This window comes from Candidozyma haemuli (genome assembly GCF_002926055.2).
Source record: "Candidozyma haemuli strain B11899 chromosome Unknown A_2014730914, whole genome shotgun sequence".
In the NCBI taxonomy this organism is placed as follows: domain Eukaryota; kingdom Fungi; phylum Ascomycota; class Pichiomycetes; order Serinales; family Metschnikowiaceae; genus Candidozyma; species Candidozyma haemuli.
In genome coordinates, this window is record NW_020289906.1 from 1,021,780 (window position 1) to 1,046,844 (window position 25,065).

Genomic DNA, 25,065 nt, shown 5'->3' on the forward strand with positions numbered 1-25,065 from the left:
CGCCACATCCGTACACCAGCTATATGCCCTAGACCAGAGACAGAGACAATACGAAGATGCCTACGGCTGACAATATTATGCAATGGATTTCTATCAATTTAATTACTTCTCTTTACCAGTATGGCTCAACTCCACTTGTGAGATTTAGCTTCGAAGCATGCCTTAGGAGTGAGATTTGAGCTCTCAGAAAGACTAATAGCACAAGGACCATATTTTAAAGCTCAACTTGGACCTTTCCGCCTATAATTTGATCAATTGCTTTCGCTGATGGCGTAGGAGTACCTCTTGAACTTTCGTTTTCAGAACGGGTTATATCACTCCGCCTCCGAGGTCGTCATTTTCTTCCTCGGGCTGGTCAAACGCCTGGCTGAAAGTGTACACTGTACCAAAAATCAATCCTCCGCCAATAATGGTCAACACCAGTGCTGTTTTCGTCAAGATCAATGAGTGATGTAAGAGAATTGGTAACGAGAACCCTGTAAGCACCAAGAACCCTGTGAGGAACTTGCCGGCCTCTTGAACCGCCAGCGTATGAGAAGACGTCTGGGGATCGAAATTGAAGTCATAGTCACTCTTATCAAAAGCTGCTCTGGTTATGACAGCAGGAAGGTAGGCGACAGCAAAGATAAGGCCATTGATGATAGGAAACCAGTTCCCGTAAATGCCTGCAAGAATGACAAGAAGAAAGCCCATCGATAGAACGACAGAAAGACCCACGATCTTGTTCAATGGGTTATTTCGAAACTCGGTCGTCAGGTTCATCTTATGTTGGATATGAAGTGGTTGGTGGAGTTGGAGGTGGACCTATGCCCCCCGCGATAAATGGGTGGTGAAATCGCCCTAGAGTCACGTGGAAAACTTTGCTACTAAACCCTAGGGTAGTTTTAGCCAAACGACAAGTTTTCGATCTAAGAGAAGATGGATGTTGCTCTAAAAGGGTGAATTATCTCGTGAAAAGGGTTGAAATCTGTATAAAAGTGGTGTGCAGCTGCCATCCTAAACACTGTTGGGAGTCTAGTATGGCTGCGAAAAGTAGCTTAGACTATATGCTTTGCCATGCACCAGAACTTTCGATAAAAGGAAGATATCTAAATTTATAGGAATTTTTTTTTTTAGAGACATTTCTTGTGTATACTAGGAAACCACCATTTTTTTAATTTGGACTATATTCATCCACTTTGGGCCACCTCTCCATTCATTCCTCCCTATTCCCGACCTGTCTATGAACCGCACTGAAAAGTATACTACAACTATCAACTCTACTGTGCTATATCATTCACCATGGCTTACGAAGAGCTACTTCAACCTGAGATCAAGGCTCGTGGTCACAGCAGTATAGCGCCACCTCCAGGATTCGGCCTGCAATTGTCTTCCAAGGCCAAACCCGTGGAACCTGTGAAGAAGCCTACCCCAGCTGAACTCGACAAGTTGAAGCTCAAGAAGGCTTGGGACATTGCCTCTGGCCCTGCCAAATCTGTCCCTATGAACTGTTTCATGAGTTACATGACGGGTAACTCTTTGCAGATGATTCCAATTATGATGACGGTTATGCTTCTTCTTAATCCTATCAAGGCTATTTTCTTAGAGACGAATAAGGCGTTTGCTTCCTTGGAGACAAGAAACGCCTCTGATTTGCTTCTTCCGAAAGCAGCATTTGTGGTTTTCCAGCTAGCTAACGCTGGAATTGGCTTGTTCAAGCTCTGGCGTATGGGTTTGATCCCCAACGGTGAAGCAGACTGGCTAGGGTGGAAAGAGGTTACTCAGGTCGTGGAGAAGTTGAGAACGTGATATATGTACTTAAATCCAGCAAATTATTAGATTATACGTCATGAAAATTGGTACAAAAGTCTATGTTATGCAATCTTAATTGGTCTCTTCCTTCACAGCATCCTCCTTCTTATCTTCTTCTTTGACCTCCGTTTTTGGTTCAGCCTTGTTTTCAACAGGGTTGACCCTCGATGTTTCATTAGACTTCATGTTTTTCTCAAAGATTTGTTGTAAGTTGAACTTCTCAAACTGAAGATAGTCGCTGACAACACTCATTCCGATATTGTTCTTGAAGCACTCAACCATGATAAGCTTGTCGTAATTCTTCAAGTCCACTTTATGACCGTGCTCTTTTCCAACAGCAGCTGCAATTGTCTGAATGATTTCATCCTTTTCTAGCGTATTGAAATTTCTTCTGGTAACTTGGATGGCAAACTTGACAGGTTCTTGGCCTTCCTCCTTGTGGAAGTGGGGCCCAAGAACGATAGTAGCAAGTTTCTTTAGTTCCTCAATGGAGGCAGACACCGATGTAGTGATAGGAGTGATCTTCTGAGTGAATCTTGTCTTCTTCTCCCTCAGCAGCAGGGCCTCTTGGCATATTCTATGGATAAATTCGGCGGGCTCAACTGGTTTCCTGATTTTAATGAAAACTAGACATTCGCAACTAAGGTCTATAGGCAGAAAGACAGTGGTCTTTGCAGATTTTTCTTTCTTCATCGAGGCCAATTCCTTCTGAACCTGTTCTTCCACGGAAAGCTCTTTCTCGTCTTCCTTGTCGTCTTCTTCCACTTTCTGCTCCCAGTCTGGGTACCATTGCTCACACTTCTCAGACAAGAGGTTCATCAACTCTTTGCGACAGCCCAATTCTCTGCCTCGGTTGCATGTTGCAAATATACCCGAAGTATTAGGGTCTATGAACCCACTCTGTTTGTATTTTTTGTTTCTGTTGCCTCCCTGCGATTCACCGCCTCTTTTTCCCATTTTTGTCGTTCTTGAACTGGTTGATGAAGCTTGGAAAATCCTACGAAGAGGCAGATTCTTTGTTGATGTTTCACGTGACTCTATCGCATACAATTCTGGGGTTCCTACTTTCCTTCAAGTTCAAGAACGATTCTTCGGATATGCCCGAACATGCCTTGACTTTCTTGGACCTCCCTTTCGAAATCTATTTGCAGATTCTAACGCATCTACATTTTGAGGACTATGTTGCCTTGACCATGGTGAACCACCAGTTGAGATCAATGCTCGATACACCGATGGTATTGGCCCATGTGTATGACCAGTTTTTCAAACCTGTTTCGACCAGTTATGGTTTTTATCCGATCAAGATATCAAAGAAGGTGACATATAGCGTGTTTCGCCTTTTCTCGGACTTTACTACTAGAAATCTAGACTTATCAGAGGAGTCATGCATGAATCTATTGAAAGATCCAGACGCCTATTCTACTTTAGCATACTTGTTGGTCTTGAATGATATGCATCTTAAATATCAGGTAAACCAATTTGATAAAACTCGGTCCTTGGACCTCTCCGGTTACGCCTTCTTGAAGAAAGCTTTCCAGGCGCAGAATTACGAGATAGCAAACGGATTCTTCCTCTGGGCAGGGAATGAGTTAAGTGAAGAGACCCTCTATCAGATTTCACGATATTCATCTGATTTCTTTGAGAATGCCCATTGGAGAGGAATAGTACATCGCCGTATAAACGCCAAGCTTGAGACAATGAATTTGCCGCCAGATTCTCTGCTGCTCACGTTTCATGATATCGAGGAATTCACAGGGTTCATTAAAGAATTTTGCTATGCCGTGCTACATCAGCTCCCCCGAAGGAGGATAGTTGTCGAGCGTGGATGGAGTACAATTGCTGCATTCTACGCTGGCTTGCCCTGCGGTGGCCCCAATGATGATCTTAGTAACACCTTTCGATTGTTCATTCTCAAAAAGTTTTTAATCGATCGGATATTTCGCCGTTTGAATATCGTTATTATGGGTGAGTCTTTTGAAATTAACGTCGCTGTGTCCTCGAAGGTACTTTTCGTGGGACCGATTTCACTCGTGGTGTCGGAGAGTGGCAGATCCATCGCAACTATGCTAGTTGAACACCTAAGGGCGTTCGGAATCTATAGGTTCTTGGGTTCTCCTGAGCGTTATCTTCTTGACTACCAATATGTTGCTAACGATATTCGGTTGAAAAGTATAGATAATGCCGTCAATTGGATCGCTGCCGTCCCCAGCACGTTTTCTTTCGAAATTGTCAAGTACATCTCCGCGGGCGAAGTTGTTAATACGGCCAAATTCTTAAAAAACTTCAGAATAGCCCCCAAGCAAACCAAGAAAGAGTTAGCTGGCTTTGAATTGCTTTTCAAACGAGGGCAATTGGTGCTGAGCAAATTCCATGGCATCATAGGCGTAATCATCTCAGATACTCCATCAGTGAGTAAATGGATAAAAATTGCTGGAATTAATTCTGGAATAACAGACCGCTTCAAGATTGGTGACTTTCAGAAGATACATCCACTGCTGATTGCCAAAAACAGCAAAGAACTTCGTCAATTTGTACACTGGCTAACCCGAAATGACCACTTCATTTACCAAATTGGTACCTCATTTACGCATTTAATACTAGACGAAGAATTTTGCTTTAGGCTTGTCAATCGTGAGCCTAGCCGACAAATTCTAACAAGAGTTGACACTCCAGGGTTAGATCGTGATATGGTTGCCGCATTCAAGCAACGTTGTGCGATGATGTGTCGCTCCGAAATAGTCAAGCCAAGGCAAACTTCCGACGACACTGCACCGCATGTCACCTAAAGTTATGTATAGAACTTTTCATTTTCATTTTCATCATGTTATGCTCCTACTGTGATGTTTATTCGCAGAGAGGTTAGCCTAAACGTCTGCGAAGGAAAGCTAAGCGAAAACTCTGCAACGAAAAGCGAAGATAAAAAATTGAAAATTGAACATGAAGAACAGTGAGGAATTACCGATAACAGGACGGTTTAAATATACAATCGGTCAATTCCGTAAGACTGGCGGTAGGGCCTGACCGGTTTGCAGCACGTGACCACATTTGCCTGTTGGAATACATGCTCTATATGCAGGCATGATGATATCCTGTTGCCCAGATTCCTATAGTTGCTATGATGATGACCCTCTTACTTGCTTGCCATCCAATGTCTTCACTATATAAGGATGGCATCTCCCATCCTTCTTTCCTTAACTAGTTATCTCAATACACTACGAACCACTCTTTACTATAAACCCAGCTATGTCCGTTACATAGTCTTTCTTACCTACAGTCGTGCACCCTTCATCTAACATCTTTATAAAGATGGTAGTTAGCTTCGGCGCCATCAAGAGTTGATCAACTTTGAAGGGTCTTCAGACTACCATGACGTCTTCTGTGTACAATCGTCGTAAGGAAGCAAGAGTCCTCAGACTATTGAACCATTCTACCGAAGAACGAAGAAGATCAAGACTATCATAACTAATGAACCCAATTGACCATACTCGGATAAGAATAGATTGGGAAAGCAATGGTCTACTAACATGCTCGTTGACCAACAGTTGGACCCTCAGCAAACAGTGGCTGAGAACTTGAACACTGAACAACATATCAAACATAAGCTATTGACTATTGACTATACGGTTTGTCTACTACAGAGAAGAGTTCAGGCTTACGAAATTCAGGTGTTCATCAGTGACGGACTGGAAACTTATGACTACAGCAGAACAACTAAATAATACGTTCCAAACAGACTAGCGTGCTTAGCTGGGAATAAACAACAATGGGCCCTGACATCAAGAACAACATATGAATCTACGAGACTACAAATCTTTTTTTAAAGTCAGGAAGTCTCAAACAAAGCACGCTAGACGTAAGGCTCAAGGCAAACTCCATGCATACATAACAGAGATTAGACAGAGAGGAACCACAATAACTCAGTGGTACCCACAAACACAAGAGCAAACGGGATAAGTTCCCTGATAATAGGGAAGGCATCTATCTTGGAAAACACAATAGAACAACAGTCTTTGTGTAAGGAATCTTTCACTTCCCGGGAGCTCTTGTGAGGCGAGAACTTTTATAACTGTCATCTCTGCATTGCAGGTGGAAGAGCCCTATACCATTCAGCGGTTGGAGTCCTTCGACTATGCATCATCGACTATGCATCATTAACCCTAAACCTAAAGGTCAAGAAGGAGAGACGTTGACAAAGCAACGCCCTTCTAAGAAGTCGAGGACATGGACACAAATTTGACGAACAATCTAATTGTGATAGAAAATTAAAGAAGCAAAACTCATTTTTCTACACATTTGCACAAACTCAGCCTACACATCGATTGGTTATTACTGAGTCAATGCAACTACTCCAGCCATCATTACAGAAGGTAGAGTATAGATGTTTCCAATGTCTTTATCGGTGTCTAGCACTTCCACATACAAGGACTACTATGACATTTACCGGGAAAGTCCAAGGCCAAAGGGTACCAAGAGTTTAAATACATCCTAAGAAATCTGCTTTACATCTATCTTAATTACAAAGCAGTTGGCCGATTTCCGAATAGTCTACAATAATAATGCAGACTCGAGGTCCATACCATCTACGCTGTACTACAAGACTGGTATCATTTCCAAGATGACAAATCTCCAATTTCCCCGTCTTTCCGCATTTCTTCCAGCCTAAGAGATAATACTCCCAGTCTTATGCAACTCAAAGTGCCATGCTTATTAACTTTTACCTGTGTAACCTGTGCATTGTTCTGGACGACTATCGCCAGTAAAGCTCACTAACATGGACACTGTTATTAGAAAGACTTGGAGAAGCAAGATACACTTGCTGGGATACGAGGAACGCACATGGCCCAACGCGTCCAAGAATGAGATCATCAAATCGTTAATTGGGCCACAGATGCTACATTCTCCTCAGGAAACTCAACAATCAATGAACAGAGCTATGTTACTGAGTCACCGTTGCAATTCTACCACAATACTGGCATTTCGAAGCGTCATGAGTGTGAAGCTGTTTTTTTTCACCTCACAACCCCAACTGGGTTCATGGCTAAACTTAGGGCCGGAATATTTGATCATATATCGACGCATCGTCTCGTATGAATGAACAAGAGTATACTTATGCCAAGCAACGAGACTAAACAGCTCTGAAGCGCCATCCAGTTCTGGAGCAAGAACATCATTGAAATAACATCATTGAAATGTGAGCTAGAAGTTGAGGTTTCCACAAGCAGCTTGGACAGAAACCCCACTTGATGCCAAAGGGGGATCGCTGCATTTTCGACATCCATGAGACACGAGCTCACTGAAGGTTAAAGCGACAAGGGTAAAGAAATTACATTATCATTGACCGGCAAATGTACCACGATACAGGTAGATAATGACTGGCACTTCGTTATTCTCATTAGAAACCAGGAATGTATGGTAAGGTGACCTTACTTTGGTACCTCAGACCATAATTGGCGCTCCATTATGTCTCATTATTGACAAACCAACCCTCGCTCTAACTCGCCAACATCATAAGAAAAGCGAAGAAAGAAAATCCGCTTAAGCTCGTGTTTCCTATCCAGAAAGAGCGTACTCTAATAAGCGCCGCTGGACTATATGGCTACCAGGTCAGGTACTCCTCAATCATTCTCGCTCGATAGAAGAGAGTCTACAATAGAGACCCACTATCGTTAAAAGGTAAGCCATTTATTCGTTATCTTAATAATTGACTTGCGAAAGATTTGAAAGCAAAATATGACCAAAGGAGAACAGGTCTCTCCGTCGATCGTCCCTTTAGATAATAGGTGGATTATTATTGACACTTAAAGCCCGTCAGTAATAAGTATATGAAGCTAAGCAAAGCACATTATACCAGGTTCCACCACTAACCACATCTTGGAGATGTGTTAGAATGCTACTAACAGCGAAACAGCGAACGCAGAAACTGCGTCAAGTGGAGTCAACATTTTGACTCTTTACAGTCCAGTTCCAGTTGACAGAATCACCAACGCCTACGCACAATTCTAGGAAGACGTTCTTAGAGTCCTAAGCAAGCCATCCCACTGACTTCGTCCAGAATTTTTTTGACCTCCTTACCCCGGAAAGTTAAGGAGGATGTTTCTCTGGCGGCTGGTATTAAATCTTCCTCTGACAGGGTGGAATGGATACCAGGGAAGTCACAATGCAAAAAGACATTGAAGTAGTGAGAGTGGGGACCTCCATGAATCTTGGCCGGTTTAGGAGAGTACAAGCCTAGAGGGCAGGCTCGAGAGACGAAGTCAACACAGCTCCGAGTACTGTCCCGGCTAGCAGGACAGCGTATGCATCGTCGGTGAGTTCAGAACGGTTTTAGACAAGAAGACTACTATTCAAAGCGCATGGTGCCAAATTGGCGAAAGGGGGAATTCATGTGTTGTTCTCACTTTCAGATCTATATGAGGGAGATACCTCCCCGAAGGTCGCCAATTTACCATTGATTTCCATGCAGCTATTTAAGTCAACCCTAATAAGAGGAACCAAAACAACATAACAAGAATATCACTACTAATCAGAACCAAAGAAGGATTGCACACTTGAAGTGATGATCATAGGAAAGGAAAGCATGTTAAGAACGGGTTTAAGTTCACCAAAAGACTTCAAACACATCCGCAATATCTAATAGGTTGAACTGGAGAGTTAGGGAGTCACCAAAGTTCCCCCAGTTATACTTCGAGCATGAAACCTAACGGATAGCAGGACAAGCACACTCGCCATAGAAAGAAAAAGGGGATAGTGAGAGCAGGCACAACAGTCAATCAGGTTCTCAACCAAGGAACTCAACAGCCAGCAATACAGTTCGAAACAGCTAAATTAAACGTTGGTCCTTAACAACTAACATGGATGCTTAAACAAAACGATGTCGAACTTTGAACTGATAAAGTTAGCTGGACCTGATTTCACTAATCCCAAAGGAACTAAACCACGAAACCTTGAACAGAGACTTCCCCTAATGACACACTAAATGGACTACGCATGCAACCTTGGGCTGATCAAATAGGCTTTACTCCCATAAGAAGGAGACCTGTCTTAAAGAGTGGATTACTAGTGAACAAGGCCAGTCGCGTTGAAGACACAACATAGAAATGTACTCAGAGATTATTTGTTAAAGGCGGCTATGACGGAACATGAGCAAGTTGCGAGACAAGAAGTCAGGAAGAAAACAGCAGGTTACCTGGGACAATTGCAAATATAGAAGGACGGGTCCTACGGAAGATTTCATCAAAGAACTATCTGAAGAAGCCAGATACTTGTTAACCTAGCTACATCTCTTGCGCAACAAAGATAAAGGGAATTCACCCTACCGCCGAGCTACAATAAATCCGCGACAACCTTGGACAAAGCAGAGAAGATAAAATAAATACTCTGCTGTGGTACTACAACGAGAGATAACAACCAGTTTGTCATGAGGTGTCTCTACCCAGATGTAATGTCTTGAGCACCATGAGCGTCCCGACCATACGGTTGCAACACTCACAAACATGTCTAGGTTCTCGTTGATGTGCCTGTGGGATATAGAGTAACAAACTCTATCCCAGTGGAAAAGCGAAAGTAAGAGGACAACCGGTCCCAAGAGGACAGACGGTTCCAAGAGGAAAGAAGTCAATTTTCGAACGAACGATCAATATGTGACTTAAATAATCGTCGAAGAATCAAAGGAATCAGAACTGTCATTCATCATCAGACAGTTACGCCCTTCACGAAGCTTTGGGCTCAAAATTCAGTGTCATGGACAATCATTTAAGTGGTCCTTCGAATGTCCCAAATCCTTAACAACAACTATACGAACATTTACAGACTACTTTTGATAAGGACGCTCCACTGATACAGGCCATATCTACCCGAACTCAAATGAATCTTAGGCCACAGGCTAAGAACGGGTGTTGGAATACATGCTCTATATGCAGGCATGATGATATCCTGTTGCCCAGATTCCTATAGTTGCTATGATGATGACCCTCTTACTTGCTTGCCATCCAATGTCTTCACTATATAAGGATGGCATCTCCCATCCTTCTTTCCTTAACTAGTTATCTCAATACACTACGAACCACTCTTTACTATAAACCCAGCTATGTCCGTTACATAGTCTTTCTTACCTACAGTCGTGCACCCTTCATCTAACAACTCTATACTATTTAGGAAATGGTCAGATTGGCCCGTCCCCCAACTACACTTTTTCCACCATGATTCATCCAAGGAAACCGTTTTTCGCCGTATGTCTTCTCATACTCGTTTCCTGTGCCATCTACTTCGTGGCCTCGGGTGATTCCACTTCTCTTGGGTCCTCGGGCCCAGTAAGCGCCAGAACCCCGGTGGTTGAAAAACTGGCTCCTCAGGATGATATCAAGCTTAGTGATGTTGAAAGCAAGAAGATCGAAGAACAGTCTGGAGAAAGCAAGGCATCTCAAAGCGTGGGCGAATTCACCGACGAGCCATTCATGCCAAAGATGGCCAACGAGACCTTGAAAGCCCAGCTTGGTAACTCAGCATGGCACCTTCTACACACCGTTTTGGCCAGATACCCAGAAAAGCCAAACGACCAACAAAAGACCACCTTGAGTCAATATGTTCAGCTTTTCGCCCAAGTATACCCATGTGGCGATTGCGCTAGACATTTCCAGAAGCTTTTAGCCAAGTACCCTCCTCAGGTGAGCAGCAGAAAGACAGCTGCTCTTTGGGGCTGTCATATCCACAACAAGGTGAACGAAAGATTGCAGAAACCAATGTATGACTGTCTGAATATCTTGGAGGATTATGACTGTGGATGCGGTTCTGACGAGAAGGAACAAGACTCCACTTTGGGAGGAGAGAGCATCGAGCACCTTCAACAAATACAGGTTGACGAGAAAGAAGGCAAGCAAAGGGGCGGATGAACAGAGCGTTTTAATGGGCTAGGTCCAGGGACTTTTATTTCTGAGTAAGTAATTGAAAGCTTGCAGCTTTAATGCAATGTATTAAACCATTTAGATTAAGCATGAGACCGGCCATCGGGCCTTCCTGGAAGACCATGATATCTTCTTTTGATACGTTGTCTTGCAACTCCTCCAGTATCTCCATCATCCAAAACACCACCTCAACTCCACTATACAATGGTGCAGCACAGACCTCCCGAGCTCTGTCTTCCCAGCTTCATGTTCTGGTGAGATCTAAACTTGTTCTGGTCTGCAGATTCCAGCCAGAGATATGGCACTAACGGGTCCTTCGTTTCCTCTGTATGCTCCACAATGAGAGCCGCAGCCTTGGAGGCAGGGATACGCTCTTTCTTGAGCTGCTGCTTGAGTCTCTCGTTCAACTGCTCAATACGACGTAGCCTTAAAAGGCCGATTCTATCGTTGAATTCCAGATCCATCGAGAAATTTGCTGTTAATTTGTGCTGACGGCCAACTTGTGGAAAGTGTCCGCCTTATATACGGCGCCCTGCGCACAGATCCGATATTTTTTGAAACCTGAAACAGCGGCTCCCGTAGTGTCGAGAATGCATTGACGGAACTATACGACTCGGGATTGGAGTTCCTTGGCCGAAGGTGGTGATTTGCTAAAATGTGTGGTTGCGTTATAGATCGGCCAGGTGTTTAGGTTTGGGTTCAGCCGTACCTAGGTGATCGCATCGAGGTGTTTTGCAGCCACCACCAACAACCTAAAGGGAAGCTCATTTTGGGGAAACGTTAGCTTCCATAGACTAGAAGCGTCATTTAGTCTTATATAGGCCCTTTAGAGCTCCACATCAGGCGTTACATCTCGACTCAGCTTCCTTCCTTCTGCAAACCGTGACTCTCTACCCTGTTTAGTCAACCAACCCATCTCTTTCACCCCCAACGGGACAATAAATAACACAAATCACCTTAGGCGAGGAAGAAAAGGCCAATAATACAAAATGCAATGACAAAGCCCATAATCAACGTATCTCTCTTTCTTCTAGTGTTGATCTTCGAAATCAACACATTGATGCCAGGAATATTCTGCAACGTTCCCAGAACTCTAGTGGCTGCATTCTGCAACTGCACACGTTGACTGTAAAGCTCGTCTCTTGTTTCATACGCTTGTTGGAGGAGTCTATCGGCAAAGGAGTTGGCGTTATCCACCCTGGCTCTCTCGTCTAATATATAGTTGTTCTCGCTATCTGGCCCCAGCGAAATCTCCCTCTGTTTATGGGCGGAAATGTCTGATCTGATGGTGAAAAGCAAATTGTTTCTGTTTCTTTCCTCCGTGATTCGGCCTTGGATCTTATTGAAGGAGCCCTTGTGGTCTGCCAACACCTCCTTGTGTCTCTGTAACTGCTGAAGCTTGGACGTGGAAATGTTCACGTCACTCTCCAGTAGACGATTGAGTCTTCCCACAACTTCATCTCTCTTATCAAGGATTTCAATGATTGATGTGGCCACAGTGGTTTCCTCCTCAGAAGGGTCCACTGAAACACCACCAGACTGGATCTTCGAAAAACGGCTTAGAAGCTGTTCTGTCTGCTTTTCAAGGTTCTGAGCAAACGTTCTCGTTTGTGTGAATGTTGCCGACGACATGGTATTCTTTGGAAGTTGCCTAGTTGATAGTGTTGATTTTGATAGTCACTACTTGTTGAGTTCGCGCCTCGTCCATGCACCATACTGGCTGGATCAGGTGAATGTCAGGATTCGTATTTTACTGGGTTTAGGGATTTTGGATACTTGGAGGAAGGGAAGTCCAATTTAAAAGAGAAATAGGCTAGAGGAAAATGGGCAGTACCGGGTTTGCAGGGCTGGTTTGGTGTTGGTTGGTGGCCTTTTCGCAGCCATTGGTGGTGGTTGATAAGGCATTGGCTGGTTGTCAATTGGAGCAGGGGATGTAGGGAAAGTGGTTCATATAGGTTCATTAAGTGGTTAGAGGTGGTCTGTAGTTTTATTTCTTTTGGTGCTTTTTGTAGGGATTGTTCAGTATGGTAGCGCTGGTTTAAGGGAGTCTCATGAGACAGGAGACATGAAACCACGAGATAATCTAGATTAGGTAAAGTAGCTGTTATGAGTTGAATTAAAGGCTTTACTTTGATAATTGTGGCCTGGAATTTTTGGCTATTGTTTGTTGAAAGCAATATATGTTTACTTATGAAGTAAATATATGGTTACTTATGAAGTACTTCTTTGGATGGTTGTCCTTAAGCTGCTGTATGAAGAAGTAGTACGAATGGTTCAGTTCCTATAGGTAACTAAAACGTAAATAAAATATAAAAAAGACTGATTTAGATTCTTAATCAAAGACAATCTTAAAGAAGATAACTAAGAGTAGCTTGCGTCTATTTCATATTACCTATGTAGCTGTACTACTTCCATTCTTACTACTTAGTATATGATAAAGCATATTTACCACATTAATTTCTTTCCTTCTTTCTTTATTTCTTACCTTATATCCCATCTCATTTCCTAAACAATCCAAGGACACTATAAATTGTAAAGCAAAGCATTTCCCTTGTTAGTTGATGCAACCAGTGTCTCAGCTAACCAGACACTAGAGAATATAGCAAACAACTCACATCTCACGGTTCCTTTACTCCCTCTCCGTCCTCCACCATTTTCATGTCCTTTCAAACTTCCCAAATCAAACAATTCTACCGTCAATCTCATTCTCCCAACTCCTTCTCACTTCCCAACTTCCTCGAAACCACTTGTTTGCAGCCATTTTGATACTACCCAGCACATTTCGCAGCCAACCATAAATACCCATAACCACCAGAACAAATCGAAAACACCCAATTAACAAATTCTAAGCCATTCCCGACATTCCTCCACCTTCCCAAGTAAAACCACACCTCCCCATCCTATAACTTCCTCTGGCGGACTCGGACTTTCACCACCTCTTCGCTGGTCCTCCACACAGCAAGCTTATCTTCAACCACTTCCCATTGGGCCATCATCAACCCACTGCTTTCTCCACATACACCCATCAATGTCTGTTGAAGATCTAAGGCAGGTTGTTCCTGATCCTCTAGACGAGATATATCCAGAGGATGAGCCACAGTATGTGCCTGAACCGCCCAAGAAGACTTGGGTCCATAAGGCATCATCCATACTACTAAATGTCCAGAAGTACCTGGCGTACGGCTTCTTGGGCTTCTATGGGCTCCACACAGCATCTACCGTGATAGTTCCGGGCCTAGGCATCAGCCAGGCAACGTGCCAGGATATCTTTGAGATGTGCAGAAACGTATACATGGCTCCTTTGCTAGAACCAGCTATGGTGAACTTGACTGCTGTGCTTCACATTGGAGCTGGGCTAGCGCTACGCTTGGTTCGAATGGTGGCTAGGCGGAAAAAGGCCCAGAAGAGAGAAAGAGACATTATTATAAAAGAGGAGGATAGAGACGATATTGGGCTTGGAGGTATAGGCACGATATTTGGCCTAGGGTTCAAGAAGCTGTGGATCTCGTCCAACTTCCCCAGTTTCACACCATTGACGTTTTCAGGTTACGTATTTACAGCAGCATTGGCCTACCATTACGCTAAAATGAAGCTAGGCCCGGTAGCCATCGATGGAGACTCTTCGTTGGTTACCTTATCATATGTCACTCACTACTTCCAGCAATCACACTTGGGACAAGTAGGCTGTTGGCTTAACTACGGAATGCTTGCTCTTGTGCTGTGGGTGTCGTTTTATCACGTTGTAAGTGGACTTTTCAAGTACAGAAGACAGTTCAGCTTGCGAGCTAAGAAGATCGCATACGGAGTAATTGCGTTTTTGACTGGCCTTAGTGTTGTTTCCATGACCAGAATGCGTCACTGGGAACTAGAGGTTGGTTTCCTAGGCAAGCAATTTGCTAAGTACCTTTTTGCTAACTACCTTTTTGTGGTGTGATCAACAACCTTTTATAGAAACATGGACATTACCGGAATAAGCGAATATGCAGCCATGTAAAAAGTCAGCCCACTTGGAGAGTTCGATCCAGGGGTACATAAAGATACAGAAGGAATCGTTGTTTTCATTTTTTTATTTTTTTATTTTGGTTACTATATTCTTTCGGTGTACAATAAATAAGACTATGACAAGCAACTTGCGCTTGAAACACCGAGTGTTTCTGAGCCAACTAAAAACATAGTGCTGCCAATGTCGACATCGACATCCACATCTTCCTGTCAACTGCTAACCAGCTCCGTCTCCACGGAGAATTCATCATCAAACATCAAACATAAAACGTGCTGGGGGCTAAATGCCCCGGGCACTGGAGGGGGGAAAAAATGTACAAGAACCACCTACCTAGGTGTATGCAATGATTCCAAACAAAAGTGTCGGCACTGTTTAAGCAGTGGCTGGGCCCAAGGTTGGCTCCTTGACGGCGCTGGTTCTCTTGGACTTGTAGTCCTTGACAGCCGACTTGATGGCATCCTCAGCCAACATGGAACAATGCAACTTGACTGGTGGCAAAGACAACTCCTTGGCAATAGCAGTGTTCTTGATAAGCATAGCCTCCTCGAGAGTCTTACCCTTGACGAGCTCGGTCACATAGGAAGATGAAGCAATGGCTGAACCACAGCCAAACGTCTTAAACTTGACATCCTGAATAACACCAGTATCTTCATCAACCTTGATCTGCAATCTCATAACATCACCACAGGCTGGAGCACCAACCAAACCAGTACCAACGTCGACATCGTTTTTGTTCAACACACCAACGTTTCTTGGGTTGGCATAGTGATCAAGCACTTTTTCATGGTACATTCTTCTGGAAGTCACAGGAACCATGGAAGGGATTCTCATGGCGGCTGGTCTAGTGGCAGCAAGGGCTGGTCTGGCGAGTCTGGCGCCAGTAAGCATAGGTCTTGCAAGTTGTCTCAACATGGTTATTTTGATTGATTCTGGAGAAATATACACTAGGATGAGGAAAAAGGTATATATATATAATAGAGTGCGGAGAGACTGATTTTTATGATAAGCGATGACTGGAAGGAGAGGATTGGATACAGGGCCGGTCATGTGGGCCCCGATGTCGGTTCCGGAACGACGAGGCCGGGGCGCGCGACATTTACTAAGCAGACGAACTAGGGGATTTGATTGGTTGAGGGGAGAAAGGATTTCGCGCGACATTGGGGAGGATGCTCCTAACAAAAGGAAAAGGAGGTTACGGAAGTACGGGATACGGAGTACGGAGAAGAGACAAGGATGTGAAAATGACCGGTTAAGAAGTAGCATGAAATTAGAAGCGAAAAAAAAAATTAGGTATTATTTAGCATGCGACATTTATGTATGTCGCTGTGGGTAGGGGCCCTAGTGCATGAGACACGGATCCGGTCCGAGTTACCAATGACGCGACAATGTCGTGGCTACCTCAGCAAAGGCCCAAGTGAATCCCACCCCTAATCATGATAGAGAAGTTCTAAGAACTTCATATTAAAGAGGCAAATCTGACGGTGCGCGCAATCTACTTTTTATGTCGGTACATGGTGTATTGGGGTGGATTGTGTGGACCCCTACTGATGACCATAAGACGACATTTTTGTTTCGCAGCCATTCCATAGAAGCCTATAACGTCACGTTACAGTCTATATTGGGCAGATTATACCATATTCGAAGTGTCTAGATGGAGTTTTGTCTCACTTCATGAAGCTATCTCCATGCAACTTGTAAGCAGACCATGCGTGTGGAAAGTGACTGACTTCCGTAGTGGGTTTGACGGCTTAGTGCGTTGAAGAACAAGCACAAACACGTCAAACCCTAAGTAGGATATAATTTAGAATCCAGTAGTTTCCTCTTGACTACCATGTCTTGGCTATTTGCCGCCGTGAATCTTCAAATTTAAGCTTTGCTGGTTGTATTTCTGTTCATGCGACATTGTGGGGTCAGGTCAGAGTCAGAATGGTCCCACAGAGTGGTTGCAAAGACAGTCCGAGCACGGCTAGTCCCGTTATTGGATTATAGAGAGTGTTGTTTAGAGCGGATTGGGTGGTGGTTTGATGGTGAGATTGGAATTCGGGGAGTCGTGGAATTGTGTGGATTGGCTGTTTGGAGATTATGGGGTACTGGCAAGAGTAGCAGTCAGAGGCTCAAGAACAGACCAACTCAATCCAGAGGAGGTCCAATGAAGAGGAGCTCTTTTTATTGTAAGGTTGACTTAATGATATATAACTATTTCTTACTGATATATGCTGATGGCTGGTAGTTCAGAAGACCAATACAAAGTCATATTGTATGTAAGTGTCTGTCCGTAGCCTTAGTGTCTTACCTTTGCAGCCATATACTCACCTCTCTACTTTCCACCTACAACATGTACAGTTAAAAATACCCAATAACAGCCATTCAAAGGTGATTTTTCACCTCTACTGATTGCTGCTGGATACTTTTCTTACCCTCCTTTACCTCCTACACCCTTCATGAAAGACTACCCATACATCTGCCTCTCTCCTACGCTTGGACAACTCAATACAAACAATGACAAGCCACCCAATCTCCCTCTTCAAAACAAATGCCTTCTCTCCACCCGTTCCTTTATTACCAGTTATGCCCTCCGGGTGCCACCACATTAACCAAAACACTATGATCTGCACTAGCCACAACACTTCACATGCTACGGCGCTACCAGGGAGGCTTCTCCATAGATAGGCAAAAAAAGGGGAAGATAACAGGCCAGAGCCTATCAACTAGAGAGACTCCCAGCCTATCAGAGGGCAAAGAATAGACGAATGTGTTTTTAGTCAATGGACTTAATTGACATCTTAGTGCTCACTGAACAGTACCCAGTAACAGAAGTAACACAACCATACACATCCACCTAAACACAAACGTACACAAACACGTTTTGAATGCTCTTTTCTATAGCCACTCTTCGTCTCAATTTACCTCCAATTCACTCTTTGTACTTTCCTATCTCCTGCTTCCTCCCTTCCTCTCCCACTTCCTACCAGAACAGGCATTTCGCAGCCATTATCACAATCCTAGACCAACAAAGACCCCACCAGACATCCCGTATCTCGTCTAAACCTTCCATTAGCCCCATACCTAATTAAATGGTGGCATTTCCAAATCCCTCTTTTGTCTCACCTGTCAACCCGTTATGTAGCCCAAAACCTTCCTTGACAGCTTGCCAAGGTAAGCCAAGCCAGGCAAGGCAGGCGCCAGGCAGACGCCAGAAAGTACCAGCCAATGCCAGATTGGTAAATGAAATAGGTAAGCATTCCATTTGATGAATATAAGTTTCTAGATGAATTTATGAGTAAATGTATGAACATATATAAACATATATATATATATATATATATATAACATATATGTAAATACATCATTTAATCATATGCTTTGTACTATATAGCCTGGTATCCTCTATCCTGCTGCCTTTCACGCAACCCACGCCAAAGGCATAAATTGACCATCACTGACCATCAATCTCTCCAAAAACTCAAACCCTCCGACCTCCCTCCCAATTGACCCTTTGCCCAATAAGAAAACCATCTGAGCGTGTCCAGCGGCTATTCTCACCTCGATTAGACCGAATCTGCTCACTGGTAATATATCGCACTGCACGGAGAGCAAACTAAGATCCACCACCAGAAGCTAAAGAACAGCTACCAACAGACCGTGCTTCACGTCCAGAAACAGAAAAAAAGCAGTTAGTTTTTTGTCTTTCTGAATGTCTATTCCGCCTTCGGATATCGAGACTGGCGTCTCCAACGGCGACGTCGACTGGCTCTTTCGAGGCAAGTCTAAGAAGCTCACCAAGAAGCTACACCTGGATAAACCTGGCGACGACGATAAGAAGGAGGATGGGAGCGATAAGGAGAAGGCTGTGGCTAGTGAGGTGAAGGAGGACGCCAAAGAGGTTCCTGCTAAGGCTGTGGCTCTGGAGAAGCCAGTGCCAGCTGAACCTGCTACGCCTAAACAACCGCCGCTGAAGCCGGTGCCTTCTAAATCGCCTTCTGCGTCGTCGGTGCTGCTAACGGCGTCTCAGGACCTGCCACTGCAGCCAAAGAGAAGATCTAGTATCAGTTTTATGAACTTGGGCAGCGGGAACGCTTCAAATGGTGCTTCTCTGGATACTGAGCTGGGGTCGTCGCAGCCTCCACTGAGATCTAACTCGGGAAGAGGCCGGTCGTTTTTTAGTTCGATCTCGCTGAAGTTTAAGTCGTCGAATAACGGGTCGAGTGCTAGTAACTCGCCTAGCCAGAGCCCTCATCCTGGCTCCAATAAGCTTAATCCTAATATGATCGGCTCAGGGTCGCTTCCTCCACCGGCTAACCAAGATTTGGCTTCTTTGGTTAATAGGCCACCGCCAGAGGCTGGAATTGCTATCCCACAGTCTAAGGGCAGACGTTCTTCGTTCTCGTCGAGTCCTAAACTGTCTGTGGATTCAGATCGTAGCGGTTTCTTTAAACGCAGAACACTGAATGTCGATCAAAACCCACCGCCTCCTCAAAGGAAAGTTCTCAACAAAAACCCAAACAAGGAGAAGGTTATGCGGGAGTTTGCCCAACCTAAGCTTAAACGTGTTGCTTTCTCTTTGGATAAGCTCAGTGACGATCCTCAACAGCAGATTCCTTCGAGGCGTCCTAAGAAAGGTAATGTTCTTATTCCTGAAGACTTGACTGCTCCTCTCCCTCGACTTTCACAGGGTATTTCTGTCAGTGACAGTAAAGGAAACAAGACGAATGTTGCTGAGACGAAGTACTCGGAGAAGGAGCTCCAAATGGCTGTTGATGCACAGAGAAAGGCGCTTGCTGAAGCAGAGAAACACGCCATGGATGCCCATCTCTCGGCTAAACGCTTGGCAGCTCAGATCTCTCTGTTTAAGACCTCCAACAAATGTCCATCGACTGTTGAAGAGGATGAAGTGGACATCCAGGCAGAAAAGATCGAGATCGATAAACCTTTGCATGTTCACGAGAACCATTTCGACGAGAAGGATGAACACACGGAAGTTCCAATCGAAGAGTTATCTCTTGAGGATATCTACAGCCGTTGTTGCCATCTTCGTGAGATCTTACCCATTCCAGCTACTCTTAAACAGTTGAAGAACAAGTCGAGCCCTCTTCAGACGCTCAAGCTTCTCAACCCAAAACCAACGTTGATAGATGTTCTTTCCTTTAGCGACTTCCTCGCCATCACCCCTATCAACACGGTTATTTTTGATAATGTCACGATGACAACCGAGATGCTCAAGCACTTGTTGGGCGCTTTGGTTCACAGCAAAACTTTGGAGAAGCTCTCACTTCGTAATGTGGCCATTGATGAAACCGGTTGGCTATACCTTTGTGAGTTTTTGGGAAGAAACCGTACCGTCAAGAAGCTTGATATCTCTCAACAAAGAGTTAAAACAGTCACTAAACAGACTTCTTTCCGTTCCGCCATGAACTGGAACTTATTCATTAAAACATTGATTGCAAGAAATGGTATTGAGGAACTCGTTATGGGCGGTTGCAAGCTCACTGACGACACGTTTGAGAAGCTTCTAGAGGAAGCTCTCACGCTTGCCACTTGCAGACTTGGCGTGGCTGCTACTGAAATCAACGTAAACAAGTGCAGATTGATTGCTGACTGGATCAGCAGACCCAACTCCAAGTGTGTGGGTATCGACATTGCCTATAATGATTTGAGTCAGGGACAGCTTCGTCCATTTATCGATGCTTTCAGCACCAAAGAAACTCGACTCATTTTCTTTTCGCTTAATTCAACAAACCTTCAGAATATGGAGGAAGTGGGTGAACTTTTAAGAGGACTTGCAAGGGTACAAACGCTCCGTTTCTTGGATTTGAGTTCTTTGCCACAGCTTTTCCCTGGTGTCATCTCAAAACTTAGCAAGACTTTGCCATATTTCCCCTCACTAAGGCGTGTTCATTTTGATTTGAACGAGCTCACATCCCAATCAATTGATGCCATCGCTGATATCTTGCCAAAGGTTAAGAACCTCGTGCATGTTTCGCTTCTTGGTAACCGTAATTTGGACCGTGGCTGTATTGGTTCGTTGTACACCGCGGTCAAGAACTCCAAGATCTTCAATCTTGATTTGGATTACGATTTAGTTCCCGATGAGCTCTCACAGAGACTTGCTCTTTACTTGATGAAGAACTTGGACAGACAAATCCGGCCCGACATTTCAAGCCGTGGCGATGCTGCTCAGGATGACGTCATGTTTGACGGCTCTCTACTTATGGAAACCGCCGAAAAGATGTTGATTGAAAGCGACAAGAACTCTGGAGAAGCGGATTTGAAGCTTCAGAAGATCATCACCAATGCATTGATTGAAAGAACAAATTCGATCAGAAAGGATATCCACAAGATCATCGATGGACTCTTCCAAAAGCGTGCAACTGGAGCTCTCAATTTCGAAGACAAGGAGAGTTTGTTGCGTTTCTGTCTCCTCGATGCTTCGCTTGAAAAGGTTGTTCACTTGTTCGAGCAGAAAGCAAAGAAGTTTATTAATACCCCATTGAGTCCATCCCCTTCGGCGCATGAAGACAAGCAGCTCTCCCTCGATCTGGCCATTTCTTTAGGACCTCGTTCTGAACCACAAAAACAGACCGATCACCAACAGCTTCACGAGGGATCCAAGGCTCTTATTGATGCTGGACCGATCTTGATGGCCAAGTCCAGGCCTCCAGCAGCGGCAACATGTGCTTCTAATGAACAAACGTTCGAACCGCACCAGGTTGTCGTGGAGTCTGGCTCTGACGGTCTGACAGTTCCAATTGATAACACAACCGGTCGCCCAGTGTTGTTTAGATCGATGTCACAGACTTCAGTACATGCCAAAGAACAAGAGAAGGAAGAAGGTGAATTCCATCGTTGGGGCTATTTCATGGAACACAGGAGGTCCCAAGAGGCAGCATCTGATGAGAAGAAGCAAGATAAGTTGGTCATTGGCGCCGTTCCATCCGGATCAGAGCTTCGTGAAGCCATCATTGACGCTAAAGGCGTTGACTCTGTTACAGACTTAATTACCAAAATCAATAGCCACAGAGTCAGTTTGGATGGTATCTACAATCCGGAAGACAAAGGTGCAACAGATCAACGTCCGCCTGCTCCTCAAACCGCCGAGCCTGCTTTTCAGGACGCACAGGAAACAGTCCAGGACGACGACACACATTCCATCGATTCCAACGAAGAACAAAACGTTCATCCCGTGGTCGATGAGGCTTACGATAAGCTATTGAACGAAGCCCAGAGGGTACGGTCCAACAAGGACGCCGGTTCATAAACACACACACAGAATAGGAATATATTCGCTTAGCATTTGCAACCTACTGTAAACTACAACAACATCCGTTGAGATAGAAGGTATTGAACTATGTAGATTAATTAGTGAGGTTACAAGCCAACCACTTAGTTCTCGGCCTTGAAGGCAGCGATCTTCTCGGCAATCTTGGCCTGTCTCTGCTCCTTGGTCAACTTCTTGGATCTGTACTTGTTAGACTCAGCAGCGTACTCCTCCTTGGTGTGCTTCTTCTCAGTTGGCTTGAAGGATGGGTCCTCTCTGATCTTCTCGTGAGCGTTCATGTAGATCTCCTCAACATCCTCTGGGTCAATCTCCTCCTCAATGTAGGACTTGAACACCTGTCTGTACTTCTCCTCATCGTCATCCATCAACTCCTCCATGTACTCAGCAATGTGACCACCCATGATGTACTTTCTCAAGAGCTCAGCGTCCAACTCCTCAGACTCAATGTCCCAACCTGGGAATCTGTTAGCGGAGTGAGGAACGTACAAACCACCGTCAGAAGCACCCTTCAAGACACCGAAAACTCTGGCACCGGTGGTGGTTCTCTGCAAACCAATGTCCAAGAAAACCTTGAATGGTCTTGGGCCATCCTCAACAGCCTCGGTCAACTCGTACTCACCCTCGACTTCCTCGACACCCTGGTAGGTCTCGTCCAAGCCGAGTTTCTGGAGAGCTCTTCTGGCAACCAACAAACCGGTAGCGTAGGCAGCAGACCAGTTAGTCAAACCGTGCTTGATACCGTATCTTGGCAACTCGTGGGCGTAAGCAGCGGTCAAGACAATGTCACCGACAATCTGGGAAGACACAATCTGGGCAATGATGTCCTTGTTGGTGAATCTAACGACCAATCTGTACTTTGGAGAGTTGTACTTGGCCTTGTGTTGAGCGACCAATCTCTTTCTCTGGTAGTAGTCGGTCTTACCCTCTCTTCTTCTACGGAATGGGGTCTGGAATCTAGACGAGTAGGCGGAAGTCTTGACTGGTTTTTCGAAAGCCATTTTTGATTTGGTTTTGGAGATGGGGTAGGAAGGGAGAGAGAAGAATTTTTCACTTTTTCTCGCACTGAGGCACTTCTGGAGATGATGGGCCGCGCACGACTTTTTGAAATGTTTCGCACCCAGGGACCATGATTTGCGCACCTCAGCGTATATTCCAGGCTGGACATAGGATAGACTGGAAGCTGATTTCCATGGGAGTTGTGCTTTCGGGAGAGGAAAAAGAGATATGATGCTACAGCTGGTTACGTTGCTGGATATGTAGCTGTGATGGTTCTTAGAGTTGTACTTTGTTTATATGAGTGATGAGGTACTGAGGTTTGTAGTTGTGGTGGATAAGTATATGGAAGAAGAGCTTAAAGTATTGGTAAGTTTGGGAATTGAGGGTTTAAATAAATTGGGCAAAACTGAATGGTAGTAGCATTCGAAATTTCCGGCCTTATTTGTGCAATTGAGTTGCAATTGGTGGTGCTTTTCAAGAGTAGCACTTTCACTAGATAAAGTGCTGTACTAGCTCACTGGACTTTTTTCGATTTATATTAAAGAAGTTAAATTATCTTCTTTATTCATACTCTCCGTTGTCTGCTTACTTTACATGATAAAATTACCGATCCTTGGCTAGTTGCATCTCCCTTTCGGCTACACATAAATGGCTGCGAAAAACCATCAACTACATCTACTACATGTCTACTACCACTCAAAATTTACACAAAAAAGGGTATTCTGGAATCAGAAATCACCAGGTACCGCTTAATTGAGCACACTACGTGTTTGTTTAATCCATTTAAACCTGTGAAGTGTCTGGGGTTACTTTCACCAACTCACCATACATTAACTAGCGAGAAGACAATAGATCAACCACACTCCCAAAAAATACCCCAAATACCCACTTCCATTCCATACCCTCCAAAACCATCCCACATATTCTTTCCCTAAAATCTACACCCACTATCACCACATCACCACATTCCTGATGGCATCGCCACTGCACTGGTACCTGAAACTACCGCCCTGCTACCTAACCGCATAAGCATACCCTCTTACAGGGAAGGGGCACCAAACCGGCCTCCAAAATCACCAAACATCCCCAAATTTCACCCCAACACACCTCCCGTTGTCCTCCTCTCTCTCCTCCCTTTCATATGTCCACTTCTCTCCACCTCGACTCACGCCCTGACCCTTCTTGTCTACCTCATCTGATCTGCTTCACTTGCGTCTTGACACACAACCGGCATAAGTGACAGGCAATTTTTCACTTTTTTCCACCCAACCAATAAACCAACACCAACTCACCAACCAACTCACCATCTTTCCACCATTTCCCCGTCTCTCTCTTCCCTCCATCCCAGCCTCTGCCTCTTATCCAGCCGACACTGGCCGCATCAGTGCACCAACGGCAACCCCAGCCTCCGTATCTGCCGAACCTCTTCTCTTTGCTACCACTCCAATGTCCACCGTCGAAGCCGAAAAGACCGTACCGGAGAACGAAGAAGGTAGCGTTAGATACGCTGCCTATGCCAACAGACTCAGAACCATCCTTCGTGCCTCCCACAGGTATGTCGCTTACACTTCGGATATCGGTGAATCCTTCAGACCAGTGGCCCATCCGTACTTGGTGACATTGGGGTACGGTGTGTCGTGGGCGTACTTGTTGTGTGACGTGAGTTATGCTTCGTGGAAGGTCAAGATGAAGACGGAGGGCCGTTACCAGCCGGGCCTTTTGCCATGGCATACTGTTGAAGCAGAAGGCGATAAGGCTGAGGCTGACAAGTACAAGCGTGAGGTGGGCAATTCCTTGTCTGAGACCGACTGGAGGGTCCAGTTTGCCAAGAGAGGTATTTTCCAGGGTTTGGCTTCCATGGGGTTGCCTGCGTTGACCATTCACTCTGCTGTTCGTTATTCGTCTGTTCTCTTTAAGAACGTCAAGACCAAGGCCCTCAAAACATACGGTCCCGTGTCCATTGGTTTAGGTATTGTTCCTCTTTTGCCATACATCTTTGATGAGCCTGTGGAACACGCCGTGGACTATGTCTTCGACAAGGGTGAGCACTTGTACAGACAAAAGTTGGAGTAGCTCTCGATTCATAGATCATTATACAT

The 25,065-nt window shown here is 44.7% G+C and overlaps 12 protein-coding genes across 12 annotated transcripts; 6 read left to right on the forward strand and 6 right to left on the reverse strand. All coding sequences in view use genetic code 12, as the record gives it.

Moving 5' to 3' along the window:
- Positions 1-309: 309 nt before the first annotated feature.
- On the reverse strand, positions 310-762 carry CXQ85_000452 (uncharacterized protein; the record flags this gene model as incomplete). Its single annotated transcript, XM_025484197.1, has 1 exon — positions 310-762. One exon carries the CDS (start codon positions 760-762, stop codon positions 310-312), a length of 453 nt encoding a protein of 150 aa, XP_025342412.1.
- A 519-nt stretch (positions 763-1,281) lies between these two features.
- Positions 1,282-1,788, forward strand: CXQ85_000453 (chaperone; the record flags this gene model as incomplete). The annotated part of the gene is made up of 1 exon (XM_025484198.1): positions 1,282-1,788. The coding sequence occupies one exon, from the start codon at positions 1,282-1,284 to the stop codon at positions 1,786-1,788; it is 507 nt and encodes a 168-aa protein (XP_025342413.1).
- A 75-nt stretch (positions 1,789-1,863) lies between these two features.
- CXQ85_000454 (putative tRNA acetyltransferase) lies at positions 1,864-2,748 on the reverse strand (the record flags this gene model as incomplete). The annotated part of the gene is made up of 1 exon (XM_025484199.1): positions 1,864-2,748. The coding sequence occupies one exon, from the start codon at positions 2,746-2,748 to the stop codon at positions 1,864-1,866; it is 885 nt and encodes a 294-aa protein (XP_025342414.1).
- Positions 2,749-2,888: 140 nt separating this feature from the next.
- Positions 2,889-5,510, forward strand: CXQ85_000455 (uncharacterized protein; the record flags this gene model as incomplete). Its single annotated transcript, XM_025484200.1, has 2 exons — positions 2,889-4,322; positions 5,334-5,510. The coding sequence occupies 2 exons, from the start codon at positions 2,889-2,891 to the stop codon at positions 5,508-5,510; spliced, it is 1,611 nt and encodes a 536-aa protein (XP_025342415.1).
- A 4,479-nt stretch (positions 5,511-9,989) lies between these two features.
- On the forward strand, positions 9,990-10,679 carry CXQ85_000456 (flavin-linked sulfhydryl oxidase; the record flags this gene model as incomplete). The annotated part of the gene is made up of 1 exon (XM_025484201.1): positions 9,990-10,679. The coding sequence occupies one exon, from the start codon at positions 9,990-9,992 to the stop codon at positions 10,677-10,679; it is 690 nt and encodes a 229-aa protein (XP_025342416.1).
- Positions 10,680-10,774: 95 nt separating this feature from the next.
- STE18 (Ste18p) lies at positions 10,775-11,155 on the reverse strand (the record flags this gene model as incomplete). Its single annotated transcript, XM_025484202.1, has 2 exons — positions 10,775-10,878; positions 10,912-11,155. The coding sequence occupies 2 exons, from the start codon at positions 11,153-11,155 to the stop codon at positions 10,775-10,777; spliced, it is 348 nt and encodes a 115-aa protein (XP_025342417.1).
- A 493-nt stretch (positions 11,156-11,648) lies between these two features.
- On the reverse strand, positions 11,649-12,323 carry CXQ85_000458 (uncharacterized protein; the record flags this gene model as incomplete). The annotated part of the gene is made up of 1 exon (XM_025484203.1): positions 11,649-12,323. The coding sequence occupies one exon, from the start codon at positions 12,321-12,323 to the stop codon at positions 11,649-11,651; it is 675 nt and encodes a 224-aa protein (XP_025342418.1).
- A 1,396-nt stretch (positions 12,324-13,719) lies between these two features.
- Positions 13,720-14,625, forward strand: CXQ85_000459 (uncharacterized protein; the record flags this gene model as incomplete). Its single annotated transcript, XM_025484204.1, has 1 exon — positions 13,720-14,625. The coding sequence occupies one exon, from the start codon at positions 13,720-13,722 to the stop codon at positions 14,623-14,625; it is 906 nt and encodes a 301-aa protein (XP_025342419.1).
- A 441-nt stretch (positions 14,626-15,066) lies between these two features.
- ISU1 (iron-binding protein) lies at positions 15,067-15,606 on the reverse strand (the record flags this gene model as incomplete). The annotated part of the gene is made up of 1 exon (XM_025484205.1): positions 15,067-15,606. The coding sequence occupies one exon, from the start codon at positions 15,604-15,606 to the stop codon at positions 15,067-15,069; it is 540 nt and encodes a 179-aa protein (XP_025342420.1).
- A 2,782-nt stretch (positions 15,607-18,388) lies between these two features.
- Positions 18,389-21,949, forward strand: LPI9 (protein phosphatase regulator; the record flags this gene model as incomplete). The annotated part of the gene is made up of 1 exon (XM_025484206.1): positions 18,389-21,949. The coding sequence occupies one exon, from the start codon at positions 18,389-18,391 to the stop codon at positions 21,947-21,949; it is 3,561 nt and encodes a 1,186-aa protein (XP_025342421.1).
- Positions 21,950-22,074: 125 nt separating this feature from the next.
- On the reverse strand, positions 22,075-22,968 carry RPL5 (60S ribosomal protein uL18; the record flags this gene model as incomplete). Its single annotated transcript, XM_025484207.1, has 1 exon — positions 22,075-22,968. The coding sequence occupies one exon, from the start codon at positions 22,966-22,968 to the stop codon at positions 22,075-22,077; it is 894 nt and encodes a 297-aa protein (XP_025342422.1).
- A 1,444-nt stretch (positions 22,969-24,412) lies between these two features.
- CXQ85_000463 (uncharacterized protein) lies at positions 24,413-25,039 on the forward strand (the record flags this gene model as incomplete). The annotated part of the gene is made up of 1 exon (XM_025484208.1): positions 24,413-25,039. The coding sequence occupies one exon, from the start codon at positions 24,413-24,415 to the stop codon at positions 25,037-25,039; it is 627 nt and encodes a 208-aa protein (XP_025342423.1).
- Positions 25,040-25,065: the final 26 nt, after the last annotated feature.